The following is a 23,474-nucleotide window of genomic DNA, read 5'->3' as shown; positions in this document are numbered from 1 at the left end:
AAGAAGAATAAGGAAGAATAAGGAAGAATAAGGAGGAGGAGGAGGAGGAGGAGGAGGAAGAGGAGGAGGAGGAGGAGGAAGAAGAAGAAGAAGAAGAAGAAGAAGAAGAAGAAGAAGAAGAAGGAGAAGAAACAATTGCTAAAGACATCATGTCTAGATGTGCAGTCTAACTTCAAAATATGAAGACAACATATTTCCTACAATCAACGAAAGCAGCTTTGGCCCCAAATTCTAAAACCAAAGATGATTTAGAGTATTAAATAAAAGGTTCACCTCTATCAAAAATTGACCAGGAAAATGAACTCATAATTCCATTAAATAAGACTATCTTTTTCTGCTTTTATGACTGCTTCCTCACATCTACTATAATACTAGATTACATAACCTCTCCTCCCTGGCCCGACTGGACAAAAAAAATCAAGGTTGTTTTAGAAAAAATATTGTTTCCAAAGTGTTGGCCAACTACTGGCTTCCTAGAGTCCTCATAAAACAGAGCTCCTCTACCCAATGAATCCCAGAATCACACAAGCCATTCTCCCCTCAGTCTCACATTACTAAAGACCAAAAGTGCTACATACCATCAGGAAAAAAAAAAAAGAAAAAAAACTATGAAAGTATCACTTCTTTTTGCTTTTCAGAGCTAGAGCTGACTGTGGTTCTACAGAACCAGCTGTTTTCACATACAACCTCCATGGCTTTACTGCTTGGCCACTTCTTGCTCATCCTTGAGCAGAATAAGCAAGAACACAAATGGAACATTCTCAAAAATGAACACCTCACGTCTCCAGTCAGCTAATCAACGTAAGTTTCAGTGCTTCCTTGAAGCCTCACCATGCAGCTTGTGCTAGGAAAGAAAATGAAACCTGGGGAATTTAATATCTTTCCACCAACCTATCACACATCTCCAACCCTAAATCAAATAGTTACCAAGTGTTTATTAACCTCAAAGCATGGTATTGTGCAGAAACACAAGTGTAAAGCACTATCTTTGCTTCCACAGTTTATAATCTGTCTAATATACATACAGTAACCAACAAAAAAACCCAAATGACAGTATTCTAAAAAATGTTAGGGTAAGTAAAACCTCAGAATTTCCCAACAGAAATACTCTGTTCAATATTCATCAAAAGCAGGCATCAGACTTTTTTTTTAATTATAGGGTTAAAACTCAGGAGGCTGACCAGCTATTATACAATAATTAGTTGCACTCAAAATCTACTGGGCATAGCTGCCATACTGACTTTAGCTCTGTCTTCAGTGGTTAAAAAAAAGAATTAGCACTTTCCTCCACCCAAGAGTCCTTAAAATAAATGAATGTTACATTTGTAATGTATACATTTGTATAGAATGTACACAAATACAAAGATAGTCTTATTTAATGGAATACATTTTTACAAAATTATGACCTGGAAAGGCTGGGGAAGATTTCATAAATGAAAGAGAATTCAAACGGCACAAGAATGGCAAAGAGTATTCCAGGTTGGGAGTGAAGAATAACTGGAAGTACGAGGTCAGGTGAGGAGAAACCAGTGTGACTGAATCACACAATTCAGATTGAAAAGCAGTGAATATAAGACTGGCTAAGTTACGTCTCCATCAGATTATTAAAGAACATAAATGCTAAGGTGACACTTTTGTTTTGATACCCAGCAGGGAACAAAGTAGATCCTGAGACAAATCACAGGAAGAAGAGATTTTAAGTGTATGAAATGGACTGTGTTACGGACTGAATGTTTGCATCCTCTCAAAATTCCTATGTGGAAGCTTTAACCCTGAATCTGATGGATCCCCAATGGAGACAGGGCCTTTGAAAGTTAGTTTAGGCTAGATGATGTCATGAAGTGGGGCCCTAATGATGGGTTTCGTGCTAGGAAACATCAAAGAAACAAGCAGCGACACTGAAATGGTAATAAAAAAATTACCACCAAAAAAAAAAAAAAAAAAAAGTCTCGGACCAGACAGATTCACAGCAGAATTTTAACAGACATTCTAAGAAGAATTCGTACCAATCCTATTCACACTATTCCATAAGACAGAGAAAGAGGGAATCCTCCCTAAATCATTCTATGATGCCAGTATCACCGTAATACCAAAACCAGGAAAGGACACAACAGAAAAAGCAAACTACAGGCCGGGCACAGTGGCTCATGCCTGTAATCCCAACACTTTGGGAGGCTGAGGTGGGTGGATCACAAGGTAAGGAGATCAAGACCATCCTGGCCAACATAATGAAACCCCGTCTCTATGAAAAATACAAAAATTAGCTGGGCATGGTGGCACGTGCCTGTAATCCCAGCTACTTGGGAGGGTGAGGCAGGACAATCACTTGAACCAGGGAGTCAGAGGTTGCGGTAAGCCAAGATCGCGCCACTGCACTGCAGCCTGGCAACAGAGCAAGACTGTCTCAAAAAAAAGAAAGAAAGAAAGAAAAGAAACGAAAAGAAAAGAAAAAAACAAGCAAACTACAGACCAATACCACTGATGAACATAGATGCAAAAATCCTTAACAAAATACTAGCTAACTGAATCAAACAGCATATCAAAAAGATAATCCATCATGATCAAGCAAGTTTCATACCAGGGATACAGGGATGGTTTAACATACAGAAGTCAATAAATGTGATAGACCACACAAACAGACCTAAAAACAAAAGTCATCTATCATCTATCATCTTGACAGATGTAGATGTGGGAAAAGCATCTGACAAAATACAGCATCCTTTCATGATTAAAATCCTCAGCAAAACTGGCATATAAGGGACATACCTCAATGTAATAAAAGCCACCTATGACAAACCCACAGCCAACATAATACTGAACAGGGAAAAGTTGAAAGCATTCCCTCTGAGAATTGGAACAAGACAAGGATGTGCATTCTCACCACTTCTATTCAATATAGTCCTAGCCAGAGAACCCGACAAGAGAAAGAAAAGGCATCCAAATCAGTAAAGAAGTCAAACTGTTGCTGTTTGCTGATGATACGATCATACACTTAGAAAACCCTGAAGACTCCTCCAAAAAGCTCCTAGAAGGTTGCAGTGAGCCAAGATCACGCCACTACACTCCAGCCTAGGAGACAGAACGAGACTCCGTCTCAAAAAATAAAAAAATAAAAAAAATTTCCTAGAACTGATATATGAATTCAGTAAAATTAACGGATACAAATTTAACATATACAAAATTAAAGTATACAAATCAGTAGCTCTACTATACACCAACAGCGACCAAATTGATCATCAAATCAAGAACTCAACCCGTTTTAAAATAGCAGCCAAAAAAATTTAATACTTAGGAATATACCTAACCAAGGAGGTAAAGGACATCTACAAGGAAAACTACCAAACAGTGCTGAAATAAATCACAGATGACACAAACGGGAACACATCCCATGCTCATGGATGAATCATGGCAGAATCAATATTGTGAAAATGACCATACTATCAAAAGCAATCCACAAATTCAATGCAATTCCCATCAAAATACCACCATCATTCTTCATAGAACTAGAAAAAAAAAAATCCTAAAATTCATACGGAACCAGAAGAGCCAGCACAGCCAAAACAAGACTAAGCAAAAAGATCAAATCTGGCATCACGTTACCTGACTTCAAACTAGACTGTAAGGCCATAGTCACCAAAACAGCATGGTACTAGTATAAAAATAAGCACACAGACCAATGGAACAGAATAGAGAACCCAGAAATAAACCCAAATACTTAAAGCCGATCTTCAACAAAGCAAACAAAAACTAAAGTGGGGAAAAGACACCGTATTCAACAAATGGTGCTGGGATAATTGGAAAACCACATGTAAGAGAACGAAATTGGATCCTCATCTCATACCTTATACAAAAATCAACTCAAGATGGATCAAGGACTTAAATCTAAGACCTGAAACTTTAAAAATTCCAGAAGATAACATCAGAAAAACCCGTCTAGACGTTGGCTTAGGCAAAGACTTCGTGACCAAGAACCCAAAAGCAATGTGACAAAAACGAAGATAAAGAGGTAGGTCTTAATTAAACTAAAGAGCTTCCGCACAGCAAAAGAACAGTTAGCAGAGTAAACAGACAACACACAGAGTGCAAGAACATCTTCCCAATCTATACATCCGACAAAGGACTAATATCCAGAATCTATAAGGAACTCAAACAAATTAGCAAGAAAAAACAAACAATCCCATCAAAAAGTGGGCTAAGAACATGAATAGACAATTCTCAAGAGAAGATATACAAATGGCCAACAAACATATGAAAAAATGCTCAACATCACTAATGATCAGGCAAATGCAAATCCAAACCACAATGCAGTACCACCTTACTCTCACAAGAATGGCCATAATAAAAAAATAAAAAAATAATAGATGTGGTAAAAAGGGAACACTTCTACATTGCTGGTGGGAATGTGAACTAATACAACCACTATGGAAAACAGTGTGGTGATTCCTTAAAGAACTATAAGTAGAACTACCATTTGATCCAGCAATCCCATTATTGGGTATCTACCCATAGGAAAAGAAGTCATTATATGAACAAAATACTTGCACACACATGTTTATAGCAATTCACAACTGCAAAAATATGGAACCAGCTCAAACGCTCATCTATCAACTAGTGGATAAAGAAATTGTGGTATATATATACATGATAGAATACTGTGCAGCCATAAGAAGGAACAAATTAATGTCATTCACAGCAACCTGGATGGAACTGGAGACTATTATCCTAAGAGAAGTTAACTCAGGAATGGAAAACGAAACAACGTATGTTCTCACTCATAAGCGGGAGCTAAGCTATGAGATACAAAGGCATAAGAATGATACCTTGGACTCTAGGGACTCAGGGGAAAGGGTGGGAGGGAGGTGAGGGATAAAAGACTACATATTGGGTTCAGTGCATACTGCTTGGGTGATGGGTGCACCAAAATCTCACAAATCACAACTAAAGAACTTACTCATGTAACCAAATACCACCTGTTCCCCAAAAACCTACGGAAACAAAAATTTTTGTCAAAAAAAGAGGGAGAGACACCAAAGGGCACACATGAGACCCTCCCACCATACACACACATACACTGAGGGCATAGTGAGAAGGTATCCCTCTGCAAGCCAGAAAGAGAGTCCTCACCAGAAGGTGACCATGCTGGCACCCTGATCTCAGGCTTTTAGCCTCCAAAACTGTGAGAAAATAAATTTCTGTCGTTTAAGCCACCAAATCTATGGTATTTCGTTATGGCAGCCCAAGCAGACTAAGATTGGAAAAAGAGCAACTGGCAGCAAGAAGACCAAGTGAGGAGACTACTGCAATGTCCAGTAGCAAAGCAACAGATTATATAGCAAGCAATTAGCTACAGAGAAAAATAAGCTACCTCACTTGGCCCCAGGATTCTTAGAAGTTATATTCAAGAATCCTCACTATCCATTTCCAAGGTCTTTAGTTTTGCTGTTTCACCTACCAGCTATTCTCATCGTTGCAATTTAAGATAGATCTTCAAGAAAGCATTAGGAATTATTACAAAGAGAGAAGCTTAGACCGATGCCCCAGAATTTTCTTGAGTCCAGTCAAGCAACTGTCAAATCGTCCCATGACCCTTTTCTCCCAAACCCAGTTAATGTCTTATTCTGAAGAACAATCAGCAAATAGCTCTTATGAAGGCCACAAGTACACTGGCCTCCATCAAAGCTACCTCAATGGCCCTACTGGCACTGGGATCCAAAGGAACCCAGTAGTCTCCTTACTTTGGATTTGTCAATTCCCTTCTTCAAAATAATGTAAAAACTTCCAAACAACACAATTGCATAAGATACTTAGAAAGTCATGGAAAATCCCAATATTTCCCAATATAAGGTAAGACAGGTGTTTTATATACCCAGACAGACACTCCAAATGGAAAGGGACAATACTGGATGCTGCAGGGGCATCCTCATCACAAAGTCCTAATCACGAAGAACCAGGAAACAGTAGCATCATCAGCAGGCAGCCCCAAGTCCTGTCATTCATGGATATGACTACGTCAGATTCTCTAGCTTCAAGCATAAGCACACAGCAGACAAGAGTTCCTCTTGCGTTTTGTAACCTCCTCTTTGCATCCTCTCCTCCTCACTCAGGAGTATAAAACTGTACCTGAACTTTTAACTCTTTAAAAGGTTAACTCTTTAGTGTTACTAAAATTTTGTTGAGATTACTGCTTCTAAGTACAAAGTAAAAGCAGACTATTCCTAAGAACTATTCAGCTGTCACACATTCATACTTAAGCCTAGGGTTAACTTTGTCACTACGGCAGATCCTCAACAAGCATTTTAAAAACTGAGCTGAGAATAAAGGACTCAAGGGCACTAATATGGGGGCTCTATGGTTTGGAATACAATTAACAGAATCCTCACAAAGACTATGTCTGAGGATTTATTTTACTTTAGTGCTTCAATTTCCCTCATTTAGCCAAAAAGACTCATCCGAACAATTCTGAGATTCTGATGAATTTATAAGAGATTCTGATGGTTCATCAGAATTCTGAGATTCTGATGAATTATATACAAATATTATATATATTTCATTCTGATGAAATATATATTTTTATATATAATAATATGTAAATTACATATTAAAAATTATAAAGAGTTCCATAGGCTAGTGTTCCTCTCAGTCACCTGATTTAATCTTCAACAACTGACCATCAGAAATGTTTAAGTTTTACATGAAGATTCCCTCTCTCCATATGTATATGAAAAGCTTCGAATCCCTTTGAAGACTTGCTATGCCACCTAATAACTAATATTTGTACAGACCACAAACCTCCACATTTTAGAATTTCCATAAAAACTTTTAATCTGCTCATTATCACAACCCCCTTAGGCAGTATTTTTATTGTCCTCATCTTAGACAGAAGATAAACAGACTCCGAGAGGTTAAAATATTCTGCCCTAGGATCACATATCTAGTAAATAATAAAGCCAACACTAAAGCAAGACTTTGTATCTCCAAAATGATCCTTTCAAATATACCACAATGTATCTCTATTTTCCACTACCTTAAACCATTCTACAGAGAACAAAAAACAGAGCATTAGTAGGTACTCACTCAAATACCTACAGATGCTCTTTAACAAAAAACAGCCCAATCTACTTCTAAGTAAATAAAAATACAAAATGAACTAATCATAACCCTTTCAATATTAGCATTATTACCTTTCACGTAATCAATTAAAAGTTCTGTTGTATTAAAATATCTTCTGTATGTTTGATAAAAATTTTAAACTACTTTTGGAATCTTTTCCATCCACTTTAACTTGTTTTTATAACTAAATACTAAATCTTTGAAAAAGGGGAAATAATAAATATTTTCCATACTATGAAGCAACATTCTTTTCACTCACCTCAACTAAATGGTAGCTGTGAATATTCCAATATCTTCCAACTATCAAATTTCATATTCTTCCCAACTCACAAAGTCTAAAGACAGCTTAACAATAAGACTACACAAAAAAAGAATTACACGTTTATAAAGCTATCTTAGGTTGTAGCTATTTATATTTAATGTCTCGAAATACTAAAAATAAAGCCCATAATTAACTATTTTATGGAGGCTTTTAATTATACTGTTTTCTCTTTAATAAAAATACATCGGCCAGGCACAGTGGCTCACGCCTATAATCCCAGCACTTTGGGAGGCCAAGGTGGGCAGATCACCTGAGGCCAAGAATTAAAGAACAGCCTGGCCAACAGGGTGAAACCCTGTCTCTACCAAAACTTACAAAAATAGGTGTGGTGGCAGGTGCCTGTAATCCCAGCTACTTGGAAGGCTGAGGCACAAAAATCAGTTGAACCCGTAAGACAAAGGTTGCAGTGAGCTGAGATTGCACCACTGCACTCCAGCCTGGGTGACAGAGCCACACTCTGTCTCCCAAAATAATACTAATACTAATACTAATAATAAAATAAATAAATCTTGAAGCACTTTTGGAGAATATCAACAGTACCCCATTTAAGACTTTTTTTCTTTTTGTCACCCTGGCTTCAGATAAGACTTCTTATTACAACAAATTTCAAAGATTTCTAGAGATACTAAATTCCTCCTCAAGACAAACCATGCTCTTGTAGATTGGTATCAGTGCAGGTGCAACGACAACTGATTAGAGTTTGCTACTTCTGAGGGGCAATAAGAAACCACAGGCAAATGTATTTCACTGTTGATTTCTCTATTTCCTCTGTAAAATGAACAGTTACCAACTTCCTACAAGAGTTATGAAGTAAATAGCATATGAGTAAATATTTATGAAGTACTCTTATCATCACTGATTTTGTTTTAAAACAATAAGATTCTTCCCCTTCCCCCAGTCATTCAATGGACAAAGTCCTACTGCTATTACAACTTATTCGGCAAGTCTCCGGAGTCAAACTCAATGTGAATAGAGTCTGCTCGCTACAGGCACTGTTCTGAAGCTTGAGAAGAGGGATTATACAAATATGAAGGCAAGAGAGACCCTGGCACTATGGCATGTTTTGTGTTCCTGCAGTACAGCATCTCAAACTCCTACAAACTTTAAGTGGATTTAATTATTCAACATTGTATCATGATTCTTAAGACAGTAACACTAGCAACAATACAAGCAACAGGCTTGCAAAGCCACCAGAAAAGTCAATGGCCTGCTGGTCTACCTCTCAAAACAGACTACAGCAAACTAGTTTATCACACACTTCATTATTACTTTCATAGTTTATATTAAACAGTAGTAGGTCTGAGCCAATAACAAGCTCCTGAGGAAAATTTTACACTCAACAGAATCATAACTTGTTTTTAATTAAGATGCCTGTAATGAGTGTATTTCAGGAATAAGCATCATGCTACTAACCTATGAAAACTTTTCACCAACATAAAAGGAAAGAATAAAGTTTACCAAAGACTGATTTTGTCTGTTCCCTACAGCAAAGTATCTTGGCTCTACTTTTTCTTCTTGAAGATGACTATTAGGATTTTCTCAACTGTTTGCTCTCAGTCAAAATTCAAGAGTATGGTCAGGGCTGAGGCTTCCTCGTGGTAGAGATCATATAATGCTTCTTATGTATACAAAATGGGGACCAAATGAAAAGAATTCTACTCTCCTGATAGTACCCTGAAAACTTCCCTGCATGCTTTAACTGACCAGAGAAATATCAGCACACTCCTTGGCCCAAAAGATGAGAAAGCTTCTCTCTCCTCAAAACAGATCCTGATTCCCTAAATCAATGTATTGGGCGGACTACTCAGAATAAAACTACAAAGAATAAAACTCAGCCTGAAAAGCTTATATTCCAGGAAGAATTTGCTTTATATAAACAAGTCCACCACAATTTTTTTTTCTGTATTTAAAATAATGAAATCTCTAGTTTAGACTTTTGAGAACAAAAAGTTCTTACTGTGAGTTGAAAACAGTCCCTGGGGTGGGGGGTGAAGGAAGGAGGGAGAGGAGGAGGAGAGAGAGACAGATCTCCGTAATACCTTTTCTAAAATCCATGGGGCCAGGTGGGTTTTAGAACTCAGTTTTTCAGATTTTAGAAAGGAAACATAGTATATAGGTATATATGTCACATGCTTTATATATGTCACATGCTACAAATCAGCTCCTGGCAACCACACAGGAACTAGGAAAACAGAGAATGTCAATGGCCTCCCTTCAGATAAAATCAGATTTAGCCATCAAAATACTTCATGCTGAAATTAACTGTGGTTCAGATCTTTTTGGATTTCAAAACTGCAGATAAGGAACTGTGGATCTCTAACTGGGAAAAGGGGATCTTGACAAATAATAAAATATGCTATCACCTAGAATAAAAAAAAAAAAACTAGCTGATGCTTAGATAAAAGATATTAAGGATACTTAGAACAGTCTTGAAATGGCTCTAATTATCTACCTAATTGGAAAGTTATGATCATTTCAAGTTATATGTTCCTATCAAGAGATTCAACATGAAACACTTTTCCCCTTAACTTTATTCCCAACTGAGAATAACAATAAAAAACATTTTCTAAAATCCGAGTATGTCAGTACCAAGCAGATAAGTAAATGGGCCTCTGGACCACATGACAAACTTGGCTAGATATAGTGGGGTTTCCAAATAGGAAAAACCTAAAAGGATCCTGCAGGAGAACTCAAAGATTCTTACCCTTGGCACAAGTGCCATATAAGCTCAGATTTTCTAAACTGACCTGTGGCCAAACCACACTACTGTTCAAAGTGAGCCTAGCATTTTTTCTGCTCCAAAGGTACAAACCAACCACTTATTCATCCCCAACCACCTCAAACAACAACATACGCCTCCGGGACCAAGAAGCTGGATACCTGTAATTCCCTCCCAGCAGGGATACCTGCCATGCCCAACCAACATTCACAACTCTTGCCGACAGCAGCAGCACATTCGCTCACTGACTGGAGTAGCCACGATTATATTAAGTCCAACCTGTGTTCACTGTATCAGCTACCAATGAAGTGATGAAAGAGTAATTATGAGTCGATCTTGCTCATTTTTAAAGCCTGAAAATAGCTCACAGGCAAAACTAACAGAAGCAAATACACTGACAACTTCTGAGGGAGGCTGCCTCCAGAAAGACTTCCATTTGGCAACTAGAATGATCTTCCATAGATTACCACAAATTTAGAGAAACTCTCTCAGTTCAAATTCAGGCACCTTCCTAACACCACAGAGCTGAGAAAATGACATCTTGGGCCAAATTTTCCCAATTTTAATAACCAAAATACAGTAAGTTATGGTAGTAGTTTTTTTTTAAGGGAAAAAAAAGGTAGTATTTTCTGTCCTGTACCTTATCTCAAATTGTTTTATTATATTATCTTGAAGGCTTCATCCCTGAGTCACCACCCAATGCAATAAAAATTAGTAACCAATCTCTAATCCGTTTTCTTTTCTGTGTGATCTTTAAATGTGATCTTTAAGTCCCCAAGCAGCTTACAGTAGCTTGGATGACTCACCATGGTCTTTATGAGAGCACATTTTTAACCTGGAACACATGAGAGCACATTTTAAACATGGAACCAAAAAAAAAAAAAAAAAAAAAAAACCCAAAGCTCTCTCTATAAAAACTACATTTTTTTTTCAAGTCAAGGGTATCTTTAAAAATTACAGGATGATCTGGCTGGAAACAGAAAGAAGTTTCAAATAACAGTCATGTTATTAACAAAACTATCTGTGCTTCACTTTATGAAAATAACAGTTTTCTTTCTACCAAAACCGTTTTTCCCCCTGATGTAGTGATCCCTTTTTACAGGCTTCTATAGGAGCAAGAAAAGGTACATGAAAAAATACAGCTAAAGATATGCTCTAGAGTTGGCCTTCTCATTAAGGACTGGCCAGCATTCCATTCCACCCTGGCCCTTACCCCCAAAGATACAAACCAAAAACAGGAGGAAGGTAATGCCATAACCCAAAAATGATGCAACTTCAGAACTTCAGTTTTACTCAATGATTAATGAAAACATATTTAAATTACTACAGAAATGTTTGTGGTAGCAAGCAGAAAATAAAATGTACATGAATTTTTAAGATACAATTCCTTCCACTCACTTGCGACGTGCTGCTTCAGGCTTCCAAGGGAGTTTATGTTCCTTCTTCTCTGCCATTAAGAAAAAAAGTGAAGACGCTCTACCCTAGAGACTCTTAACATTCTCTCCAACCTGTTTCCAGGCGTTCTATCCTTTCAAGTCAAGTAATTTTTATTTTACTTAATTATTTAGACTATGCCTCACTCCAGAAAGAATTTCAAGTAGCTGGAGAAAGAATATGGACAAAATACTACATTCAAGTGGCGGTGATGCCTAAGCATGGAAAAGGATTTTCAAAAGGTGTACACATTCTCTTCATTATTCTGCACTCTACAAAGTATAGTCTACAAAATAATAACATTAAGAAGAAATCAACTAAAAAAGAAAAGTTAAGGTTCTTGGGTACTTCGTGGCTTTTCGAAACTACTTGTATGCCTGATTACTTCTCAGACTTCATATACACAATTTTATGGCACTAAAAGCAACTTTGATTTGTTGCTCTTGTAGGGGTATTTCCTCACTTCCAACACCACAAACAAAACATTTCATTTTATCCAAAGTAAAATGAGATAATGCCCATAAATTCCTTATCACAATGCCTAGTATATAATAGGAATTCAATAAACACTAGCTATAATACTGGCTTTATAATGATTTCTAATATAATCATTAGTATTACCGAGAATGCGAATTAGAAGGTACCGCAATAATAGCAGCTACCATTTTTGAAGCAGCTTTATAGGAGAAAATATATAGATAACCTTTTAATCTTCACAAGGATTCTGTAGGTGGGCATTATTACCCACTTTTCACAAATGAAAAAAGTATAGCTCTGATTATTTAAATATCTTGCCTAAGGCCATCCAGCTAGTAAGCTGCAAGTCATCGATTCCAATCCAGTTGTCTGGCTCCCAAGCCCAACTCTTTCCACTACACTATACTGCCTCTCTCACAAAAAGTCAGGAATTCAAGGGCTCTCTCACTGGCAAGACTCCAATTAGACTCCATTTCAATAAGCACAGGTCAAAGAATGACAGGAATTCCCTCCAGTCACCACACAACACATTTGTATACAAGCACACATGTGCTCCAAATGTCATAATGCATTCCATTCACATACTAATAAAATTTTGTATTGTTATATTAAATAATCAACCAAAGTCACTAATTTTATACATGTAACTCCACCATTAACATCAATCCCTGGCCTGATAATTTATCTCCCTCTGGGTTCATTTCCCTGAGAGAATTCATTAGCTTTAATTATTAACTTGTAGGCACAAAAAAACTAAATTTGCATCTCCTAACCAACAGAAATCAAAATGTGGGCAAAAACACATACATACGCAAAAAGGTGGTCAGTACTACAATATTTATCATATCAAAAAGCAAATTAACAAAAATCCCTAAAGGTCAAGTAATAAAAGAATGGATTTGTTAAGTTATGCTATATTCATTCCATTTAAGAGCATGCAACTATTTTAAGCCAAGTTAATAACAGGAGAAAATGTTAATGGTAGAAGATTAAGTGAAACAAAAAATAGGACATAAATGAACTAACATTAAGTTATCAGCTTTGCAAACAGAACTATAAGAAAAAAAGACAAAAAGGAAATAAATCAAACAATTTTCTCTGGAAAGTGAAATAAAGGTTAATTTTTCCCCTTTTGCTTTTTCTGTTCTCCAATTTTCTTTTCAATTATGACTGTATTAACTTTATATACAGAAAAAAGATGGTCTTCTTTTTAACCAACATCTTTACCGAGCATGCTTCCCTCATAAATCTCCAAATTAGCCAGAAGAGTCCCAGGTCATGTGAAATATAAAATGTAAAAAACAGTTCAGCATCTTTATTACCTCCAGCACTACTATCCTCCAATTATGTCAGAACTGCAATCTTCAGTCATTTCTCTTACCTACAGAAAGCCAATCCTTCAAATTCTAACAATCCTTTACTTCTGGTATTTTTCCTTCCTATTCCCTACACTAACACCAAATCTAACCCTTCACCAGCTCATCCTAGATTAGCATAAAGTCCTCCAAAGTAAATAAATGCCTTCCTTATTTTAGTGTCTCACCACTGACAATTTACTCCGCCACAGCTAACTATGTGCTAGGCACTATTCTTGGAACTTTACATGTATTAACTCATTGAACACTCCTAAAAACCTTATAAGGATAACGACTATTATTAGCCTGTTTTACAGATTAACAAACAGAATCAGAGAAGTAACATACACAAGATCACCCAGCTATTCACTGGTAATTTCTGGATCTGAACACCTGTAGTCCAGCTCCAGATAATAATATGTAAATATGAGCTCCCCCAGGAATTAAGGAGTGGTGATGAATAAAAACCAGCTTCTCTCTCTCTGAACTGTACAGGCCCTTGGATCAAGCTAAATTCCCATTTCCAGGTCTCTCCTCATGCTATTCCTCAGCTGGAAGACCAGTTCTTCTCTTCCCTAATTCATTGTCCATAACTCCACTACAAGTCAACTCTAAACTCAACATTTTTGAGTTTTCCTTAAGCCAGTTCCCTGACTCTTCAGCACAGCCTCTTTCTTATGGACTCAATTCAAACTACAATTATGTGTGTTTGTTGACATTTTCTATGTTAGAGAAGTTTACCTCGGTATTTTACTTCCCATCTAAATAATAAATTTCTCCACTTCTCTTTTTTTTGAGACAGAGTCTCCCTCTGTCACCCAGGCTGGAGTGCCATGGCACAATCTCGGCTCACTGCAACCTCTGCCTCCTGGGTTCAAGCAATTCTCCTGCCTCAGCCTCCCTAGTAGCTGGGGACTACAGGCATGTGCCACAACACTTGGCTAATTTTGTGTATTTTTGGTAGAGACATAGAGACAGGGTTTCACTACGTTGGCCAGGCTGGTCTCCAACTTCTGGCCTCAAGTGATCTGCCTGCCTCAGCCTCCCAAAACGCTGTGATTACAGGCGTGAGCCACCACGCCCAGCGAAATGTCTCCACTTTTTCTGAGCAGTGACCTTCTCTATTTCCCATCTTCCCAAAAACTGCTAAAAGAATGCATAGGTAGATATTAAATAGTTAACTGATAAAAATGAGATACTTACGGCACAACTATTTAACAAAACAGACTGTCATTCATTAGTCTTTTGAATATATTTGTTTGTCTTCTCATTATCTTCCCTAAACACAAACAATTCAGATTTGCAATTTCAACATTCTCATCCATTAACATACTTTCAAGTGATACACAAAAGTAGTCTTATTAAATGATCTTTTAAAAAGGCATTCCACACATTGTCCACAAATAGCACTTTTTTTTCTTTTTCAGGAGAACCTTTCTAATACTGTTACTTTTACTTTCTTTCAGCAAGATTACCCAAGTCTTTGACAACACTAGGCAGGCAATGACATTCCAAGAAAGGCTACCAATTGTTTAAGGGCAGAAAAGGCTATATGGCTTTAATAAGAGAGCATTATTTATTGCCCAATTAAGTATAAAATTTTAAAGTTGTTTATAGTCAAGGCTGGATATCTTCAACTTTATCTTCCTATTTCAAAAGGCTTGTTTAAAAACTCAAACATATAGCAAAGGATACCTTGAAGACAGAAACTTGAATTTGTGTTTAAATGGCTAATGAAAACAAAAATAGTAATTGTAAGTATGCCTCACTATATATAATAAACATGCCCCTAAAATGTTGTGATCTAATCAAATTGTTTTTCAGATCCATTATAAGCAATGACTACGGGGTGGGGGGCGGGGGAACACCAATTTGTTTGTGGGTTTTTTTTGTTTGTTTTTGGAGACAGAGCCTCACTCTGTTGCCAAGACTAGAGTGCAGTGGCACCATCTCAGGTCACCGCAACCTCTGCCTTCCGGGTTCAGGCAATTCTTCCACCCCAGCCTCCTGAGTAGCTGGAATTACAGTTGCCCACCACCATGCCCAGCAAGTTTTTGTATGATTAGTAGAAACAAGGTTTCACCATGTTGGCCAGGCTGGTCTCAAACTCCTGACCTCATGTGATCCACCCACCTCGGCCTTGTTTTTCAATTGTTCAGGAATTGTCCTGAAGAGTATACAATACTCATGGTTGTAATCTTGTCTCTAATTTTTATGTTTTCCAAGTTTGAGTTTTCATACACAGGTTTTCTCTAAAAGACTCCCTTGCTACCTTTTACCTTAAATTAGCAACTTAATAGCAGACCATATTTGTCCTAAAATATATTTTTCCCCACACACCTGCTGACTCTGTGGTTACTCTCATTAATCACTACAGCTTACCTGAAGCAAATGTCTAACATGGCTCAATATTAACAAGTATGTATTACTACAAATTATAGCTATTATAAATTTCAACACTAATATGTACATAATATGAACGATACCCTACTCATAACCTTAAAATACCTTAAGTGAAAGGTCAAACCTGGTTTCCTCTCTAAAATCACCATTCCTATTTCTATTACAGTTCCGTAAAAACCCACAGTGGTACAATTTTGGTTTTCTCTTGATTTTGTTCTTGATATGTTCAAGTAACGCTATGGCAATGTGAAAAGCTTACTCCACGTTTAACAGGGTGAGAAGGCATTTAGTAATCTTACCATTTTTTTAAATTACTTGAAAAGTGGATGCAGTTACAAAAGACCAACACGAAGAATCCCTGTGGTGACAAAACAGTTTTTGCATCTTGACTGTATCACTATCAATAACCTAGTTGTGACACTGTACTAATTTTTCAAGGTGCTATTATTGTATTATTGCAGGAAACTGGGTAAAGGGTATACAGAATCTCTATAGTTTCTTACAACTGCATATGAATCTACAACTATCTAAAAACAGAAATACTGAAGAGTAATTTAATGAGAATTCATTTTTCTGGCCCTATGTCAATATTTTCAAAAAGCCTGTAAGTACATCTAAAAATAACCCCCCCACAAAAAAAAGATCAGTAACTGAAAAACAAAAAACTGTATTCCTTTTTAAAAATTAAGAGCCAGAAAATACTTCCCACAATTATCTCTGAAAATTTTGGGCAAAAAGAAACTATACTGTTACAAAAGTCTGAATTCAATAAGGAAAAGTGAAGCTTTACTTAATAGTTAAAATGACATTCTAGATAGAAATACCAGACAGATGCTCAAAATCTACAGATGGCTTACAAAATGACAACATCCCTTACTACTTGGATTCAAAAACAAAGGAAATTTTCAGGTATCACACAAACAATCTACTAAACACTAACCCAAAATCACAATTTAGACATACACACTCAAACCCCGAAGTTGAGGACATGGATTTAAACATCTGAACCACTTCCATTTTGTCAATCCTTTTAACAAACTTTCCTTCTATACACTGCCCTTTCTTTCTATACACTGCCCTAATTAGAGTGCCTGACCTTTCACTCCTACAGAAAGAAAAGCTTCTCTCAAGGTCACTTCAGGAACACTTCAAAGAGCCTATCATACCAAGTGAACAAATTCACTCTCACCATAATGTGAAGAAAATTTTAACACCTTGATGAAGGAAGAACATAACAGATCCTCAAGACAAATTAGTAGTAGTAAACACACCTTTATCTTTTCCATAGTGACTTCTGACACTCAAATAACTCAGCTATCATGAGTTACTTGTTTTGCTTCAGGAATAAGGCTAAAGATAACATCACATACTATAGCATATATTCTTTCAGCTAAAAAAGTTTCTGAAAGTATTACATATCGTTTCTCAAAAACAGCCCACTGTGAAATTGAGTCTTCCTCAAAAAGGACAAATAAGAAAGGAAATTACAATACCTGACTATAAACTCTAGTTTTCATAAGTCAAACGGCATGAGGTTTTTATAAATGTTACTCCAAAGACAAAACAGAAAACAAACAAAAAACCCTAATCTTCACTACGGCAGCTCTTCAAAAGGAAAATCAGATCTTTAGCTCCTTAATAGCTGCAAATACATAGGCATTAAGGTGTATTACATAATATCCTTTGAAATCAGGGCAGAAGATTATTCAAATGTCAATAAGGTATATAAATATAAAATATATAAGTAAAATAATGTTACTATACCAATTTCTTTTAGACATTCCCTTTAAGAAATGGCCACAGAAAAATTATATCTACCAGTACATCTTGATGTGAAAAAAAAAATCACGTGCCATTTTCTCTTCCCCAAATTCAAATCCATTCACTAATTTATTAAAAGTCACAGCTTTTTTATTACAACTTTTGTAGCATTTAAAACAAAACACACAGATAAATATTGCTAAGTCCACTGAATACAGGTGTATAAATTCAAACCTTTCAATGGATAACAAATCTAACTTTTAAAACTAGAAGTTCCTACTCCAAATAATCAAATACGGTGACCATTTGCAATGTAGAAAAATAATTTTTTCTTTGTGTAATGCAACGTACTGAATGAAGTCCAAAAATTCCTCCAATGCCATGCTTATAATCCATATCCCAGTTCACATATATACTTTTTAATTTCACAGACTACATAAATCCTTCTTAAGTTTAAAAAGTGAAATAAATGTAATTGCCTTTATTCTAAAAATAGAATGCACTTCTAATAGCAAGTTCCTGGAGTTCATGTTATTGTATCAGTGAGTGTCCAGTTATGTATATTTACCACAATTTAAGCTGGAACAGTAGGCAACAGTAATATCAAGACTCATTTTTAAAAAATACTAAGCATCATCTACTATGTATTAGTGAAAGTAAATTTGAAGGTTCCTGAGAATGAATTATTAGTTGCAAAAATGAGATGTATCAACACCAGCAAAGAAATACAGCCATCTTCTACAACTTTAAAATTATTAAATTTTCTCCCCCCTCCCCAAAAAGTAACAATTTTCAGATGATTACCAGTAAATGGAAGGAGGTGAGAGAAGAGTTGGGACTTGGCTATCGTTTCATGATGTCCTTTTGATCAAGAATAATATTAGTCTTTAACCTACTTAAAATCCAAAAAATGCCTTCATTTCACTTAAGATGATTAAGGACAAGCTATACTTTCCACACAAGCTGTAATTTCATAATTAAAAATGAATTTTAATAAATTAGTATACAATTTTTAAAAACAAACTTTTTAGAATGTAAAGTGGTATAAAGTGTTTAGGTGGTTATGAAATTAACCTTATTTTCTGATGTTTTATTCTCACAGTATTTTAAGAAATCAACTATCATTTTACCAGGGGAAATAAAAAGCACCCATCAAAGAGGAAGTACTGAGTTTCAGTCCAGAGATTTGACAGTTGGTTTTCTTAAGATGATGCTGTCATGGCTTTAGTTATTTTTTTCAACTCTGGGCACAAAGAAATAAATTTAAATTAAATAAAAAGTTACAGCTTTTGCACACTGGAATGAACCTTCCTTCTAAAATCTTTTAAAATTATGAGTTTTTAAAAGTTAAAAAAAGAAAAAATGCATACTTAAGAAAAATGGGATAAATGTTTTAAAATGGAGCACAGTAGTCATAAATGTATTCAAAGTAAATTTAAAGACAAGATCACTAGTGTGTAGATCTACTTTAACTTACTCTAAACATTATCATAATGTAATCTGGATATAGGACAGAATTCAGTCATCTAACACGTATCATTTAAAAATAAATCTAAGTTTCTATTCATTTTGAAAATTTACCCCACTAACATTTTAAATAATTGTAAACGAAACTACTGATTTCCTACAGATTTCGGAGGGAACTGTCATCTTTTAAAATTAATAAATCTTACTAATTATCACTTGACTCAATTCCACCTTTTATATACACATATTCAATATTTAAATGTTATGCTTTCTATTTTTCTACTAAAATGTATCACACCACCAAAATATGAATCTTTAGTTTAAGACATCATCTTACCTGATCCACTGAATTGACTGCTTCCCAGTGTAGTTGGTCTAGTTTTCCCACTATTAACAGGTGGAGAAAACATCTGCAAAATAACCCAAATATATCTGTTAGTCCTGAAATTCTTCTAGATTCCTTGCAAACAGAAGTCCACCAAAAGTCATCCATCAGTTATTAAATTTCAGAGGGAAGTTAAAATAAAATTGGAGATACATTCAGATCCAGAAAGGCAAATAACTGAATGATACTATTTCCTAATTAATTGGAAATAATGGTTACCTTTTGTTCTGAAGACCTGATCATTTACATGGAAGAGTCCAAGATTATTAAGTTTAAACAGTATAGTATTACCCATGATCTTTACTGCGGAACTAAGTGAATCTCATTACATTTACATTACATCTTAATATACACATACAGTCAGAATTATGGCCAATTAAATTACTACATACAGTAAGGATTATAACTGAATTGTATAAAGCAGGTATAGGTGCTGCCTCGTAACAGCAGTTAATAAAGGACTTAAACCCATTAAAAATAAAAGCAGTGGGTCCTTAGGTTTCAGTTGATGTTTTTAAGTCATTCCCCATGTTAACATAATACACACACAGACACACACACACACACACGTGTGTGTGTGTATAAAAGTACTCTGCTCAGAAGGCTGGAAATTCTAGCTCTGGACTACTTTTCTTGTCGCTGACATCTTTCAGATACCATAAACTACATCTGATATTGGAGAGGAAAATGGTGAGGAGTGCTGAAGAAAAAAACAACACTTTTTCATATAAAGTCCAAGATCCCCAATAATCATCGGGGTGGGAGAGTGACTCAACCAAAGGTCATAATTACATTGCTCTCCTTTCAACTGGTTTAATCAAATGACCCCTCTGGCATTAAAGTTTTAAATGTGCAAGTCTAGACATTACATCAAAGTTCAGGTGTCCAACTTGGGGGAGCTGGACTCCAGCCCTGAGAACTACTGCTCAAGCAGAAAGCAGATGGAGTTCACGCTGCCTAGTCTCCACGTTGCTTCCCCCCACCCTTTATTTAAAAACAAACATACAAACAAACAAAAACCTCAGCAGAACCCCAAGATGCCGTGGAAAGCTCTCATACCGCACTGAAGTCCAGCAGGTCGCTCAGCTCCTTGTCGGTCCCTATAGCGGCCATGCGTTGTTGCTGGGGATTCATCTTCGGCCACTTCTAGCAGGTCCTAGGGCAGAGGAAATGGGCTCAGCGAGAGACCACCGAGGCCCAAAGTGTGTGAGGGGACAGAGATAGGTACTGGGGGAAATTACGGAAGAGCGCTGGGGGCGCCGGGATGACTTCCAGGACCCAGACTCGCTCCCACCGCGGCGCGAGCAAGGGGCGGGAGGGCTCAGTGCCCGCGCCGGGTCCCGGAATCCACGCGTTCCTCGGCGCGGCCCGAGACCGACGCGGCGGCTCCCGCAACTCGCCGCCTCTCCCCCAAGTTTCCGAGCCAGTCTCTGCCCCCTCCTCGGCGCCCCCTGCTCCGCGCCGCCGCCGGGTGCTCCGCGCGCTGGACCTGGCCGCGGCTGGGGTCTCGAGGAGCGGGGTGAGGGGCAATTCGGCGTCCAGCGAGCGGAGCGGCGGCGAGCGGAGATGCGAAGTGACTCACTCGCTCGGCAACAATAGAACTGACAAGTTGCAGGGAACGCGCCGCTCGCAGGCCCGCGTCTGCGGCCGCCGCCGCCCGGACGTCCCCGGCGGGCCCAGGGGGTCGGAAAGCACCCCCAGCTCATCCAAGGGTCATTTTTAAACAGAAAACAGAAACGCCGACAACTATTCTCGCTCTCGTCCGGCGTCCTCCTCCCCAGGCTCGGCCTCCTCCCACTTTTGCTGCCCTGCCCCGGACCTGCCGAACAATGAGCCTGGCTCCGCGGCCGAAGCCGCCCGATCTCCCGCGCGCCCCGGAGCCTGGGCGCCGGCCCGAGTCGAGCGCCGAACGGGTCGCACAGGCCGAGCGCGCCGCCAGCGGGCCTGAGCGCCCGCGACTCGAGCCTCCGCCCCGACTCCGCTCCCCAACTTGGAGGGGACCCCGGGTTTGGCGCTGTACAAAGGGGCGCGGAGTTGAGGCGGGGGACGGGGGCGCCCCCGCTCCAGCAAGGGACGCGGCGGCGCCCCGCAGCCCCGAGCCCCGCCGCGCCGCCCCCCTCCCGCTCGCTAGCCCGCAATTACCTGCCGCCCCGTCTCCGCATCCAACCACCCCGATTAAAGTTCACTTTGGCCGGGAGAACGGGCTTGGGCTTCCCCTTGCACCGCCCAGCGGCTCGGTTCACTTTGCCCCGCACGAGCTCTCGGGTCTGGGAGGGGGAGGCGGCTTTCGGGCCTGGCCGCCCCTTCCTCCCGGGGCGGGCTGTCGGTCCCCCCGAATAGAACTTGTGGGTCTCCTCAGGCGGACATTTTTTTCGCTGAGGCGGCCTCACCACCGCGCTCGGCTCGCCTCCGGATCCCTCCGCGCCGGGAAGAGCCGCGGCTTAACCCTTCCCTCCCCGGCCCGCTCCGCCGCCTAGGAAGTGGGGCCGGCAGAGGGGGCGGGGAGGAGCCGGCGGGGACGGGGAGGAGCCGCACCGCGGCGGGTGGACAAAGCCCGCGGTCGGGTGAGGCGAGACGGCGTTGGGGCCGGTGGGGAGGGGCGTGAGGCGCTCGCAGGCACTTTGAGAAGCAGGCCCCGACCGCTCGCCGAGGAACCGCGTCCGGGCCTCCTGGGAGCGCGGCGACAGGCACCGTGGCGCCTCCTCGCGTTGGTCTTGCTGGTTCTCGGCCCCCGAAGCGGAGCGACGGAGACACAGCTGTGGAAGCATCTGGATTCGCTGCCCAGGTCCCCGAGCTTCCCGGAACCTGAGGCCGCAGAACACTGAAGGCTGCCATTCCCGAGTAGGTTACGCTGGACGCTGCCCTAAGCTGGGCCCGAGGCTCCCGTCCAGGAGGGCTGCAGTCGGCGCAGGCACCGCGCGTGTGGGGACGGGAGACCCGGGAGTAGGCGCGGCCGGTCAGATTCGATGCAGAGCCGAATGCAGGAGAAAGGGCAAAACGTCCCTCAAACCAGACAAAGCTGTGTGAGCTTCAGGTTCTCACATACCCCACTCACCCAGACCCCACATCTCCAATCACCTCCTCCCACCCGAATCCCATTCAGAGCCACCGAATTTGCACGTGGGACGAGTTCTTGGGAACGGATCAAGCCAGTCTCTTCATCTAACGGAGACAGCCCAGGGTGGCTCTGTCACACAGCCACTGTCTTGTGCGCAAGTTCTGAACTTGGCCTCAAAGAAGCCACAGAGTAGAAGGAAGACAAAATTAACCCCAGTTCTTCGATTCTGGGCTGAAATGAGATTTTCTTGAATGGCAGCCAGTGTTTTGCCTCTCAGGTAGGTGAGAGCAGTAAAGACCGGTAAGGCCCACGCAGAAGAAACACTGAGGAAAGAAGACACTTCCAAGGTAACAAATGGGAGGAAGCAGCCAACGCCCGAGGACAACATGGCAACAAGGAGCCTTTGGATCCCGGACTGGGATGGAAAGAGGTAGATGTAGCTACCATATGCCATTACTGTAGTTAGTACAGTTGTCTCTGTATCCGTGGGATTGGTTCCCGGACTCTGGATTTTCTAAGACGTTCAAGTCTCTTACATAAAAATGGTGTATTTTCCCATATACTTTAAATCATCTCTAGATTACTTGTAAAACCTAATACAATGCAAATGCTATGTAAATAGTTGTTAAGGTGTATTTAGGAGATAATCATCCAAAGAAAACTCTGTATTTGCAGTACATTTTCAGGCTATATTTCAGGCTCTATGTTTTCATGTATTTTCAGGCCTGGTAAGCCTAACTACATTTTTTGTTTTCAATTGGTTGAATCCCAGAATTTGGAAACCCCAGATAACGGAGGGCGGACGGCACAACCGGAGCTGTCAGGTGGATTTCCAAGGCTTTGCATTGGCTATACCTGAAACTTATGACAGATCCTGTGGTGGCCTAGACTCCCCAATATCCACTCTTACTTATCTTGGTAAGCAAGCGAAGTTCTTAGTCACATCCCTGGTCTCCCTACTTACAGGGGCATGTGGGCCCAAT

At 39.4% G+C, this 23,474-nt stretch overlaps 1 protein-coding gene across 4 annotated transcripts in view; it reads right to left on the bottom strand.

Moving 5' to 3' along the window:
* TCF12 (transcription factor 12) overlaps positions 1-21,717 on the bottom strand; it is a 372,383-nt gene extending 350,666 nt beyond the window's left edge. For all 4 annotated transcript variants that reach the window (XM_032174711.2, XM_032174712.2, XM_032174715.2 and 1 more), the window contains exons 1-3: positions 21,576-21,717; positions 20,493-20,589; positions 19,386-19,458 (exon numbers count right to left, since the gene is read on the bottom strand). In XM_032174711.2, coding sequence (XP_032030602.1) covers positions 19,386-19,458; positions 20,493-20,567 — 148 coding nt within the window. In that variant the 5' untranslated portion in view covers positions 20,568-20,589; positions 21,576-21,717. The remainder of the gene's footprint in view (positions 1-19,385; positions 19,459-20,492; positions 20,590-21,575) is intronic.
* Positions 21,718-23,474: the final 1,757 nt, after the last annotated feature.

Source organism: Hylobates moloch, unplaced genomic scaffold (genome assembly GCF_009828535.3).
Source record: "Hylobates moloch isolate HMO894 unplaced genomic scaffold, HMol_V3 SCAFFOLD_14, whole genome shotgun sequence".
NCBI lineage: Eukaryota > Metazoa > Chordata > Mammalia > Primates > Hylobatidae > Hylobates > Hylobates moloch.
Note: the sequence above shows the minus strand (reverse complement) of the source record. Positions and strands in the feature narration are given on the sequence as shown.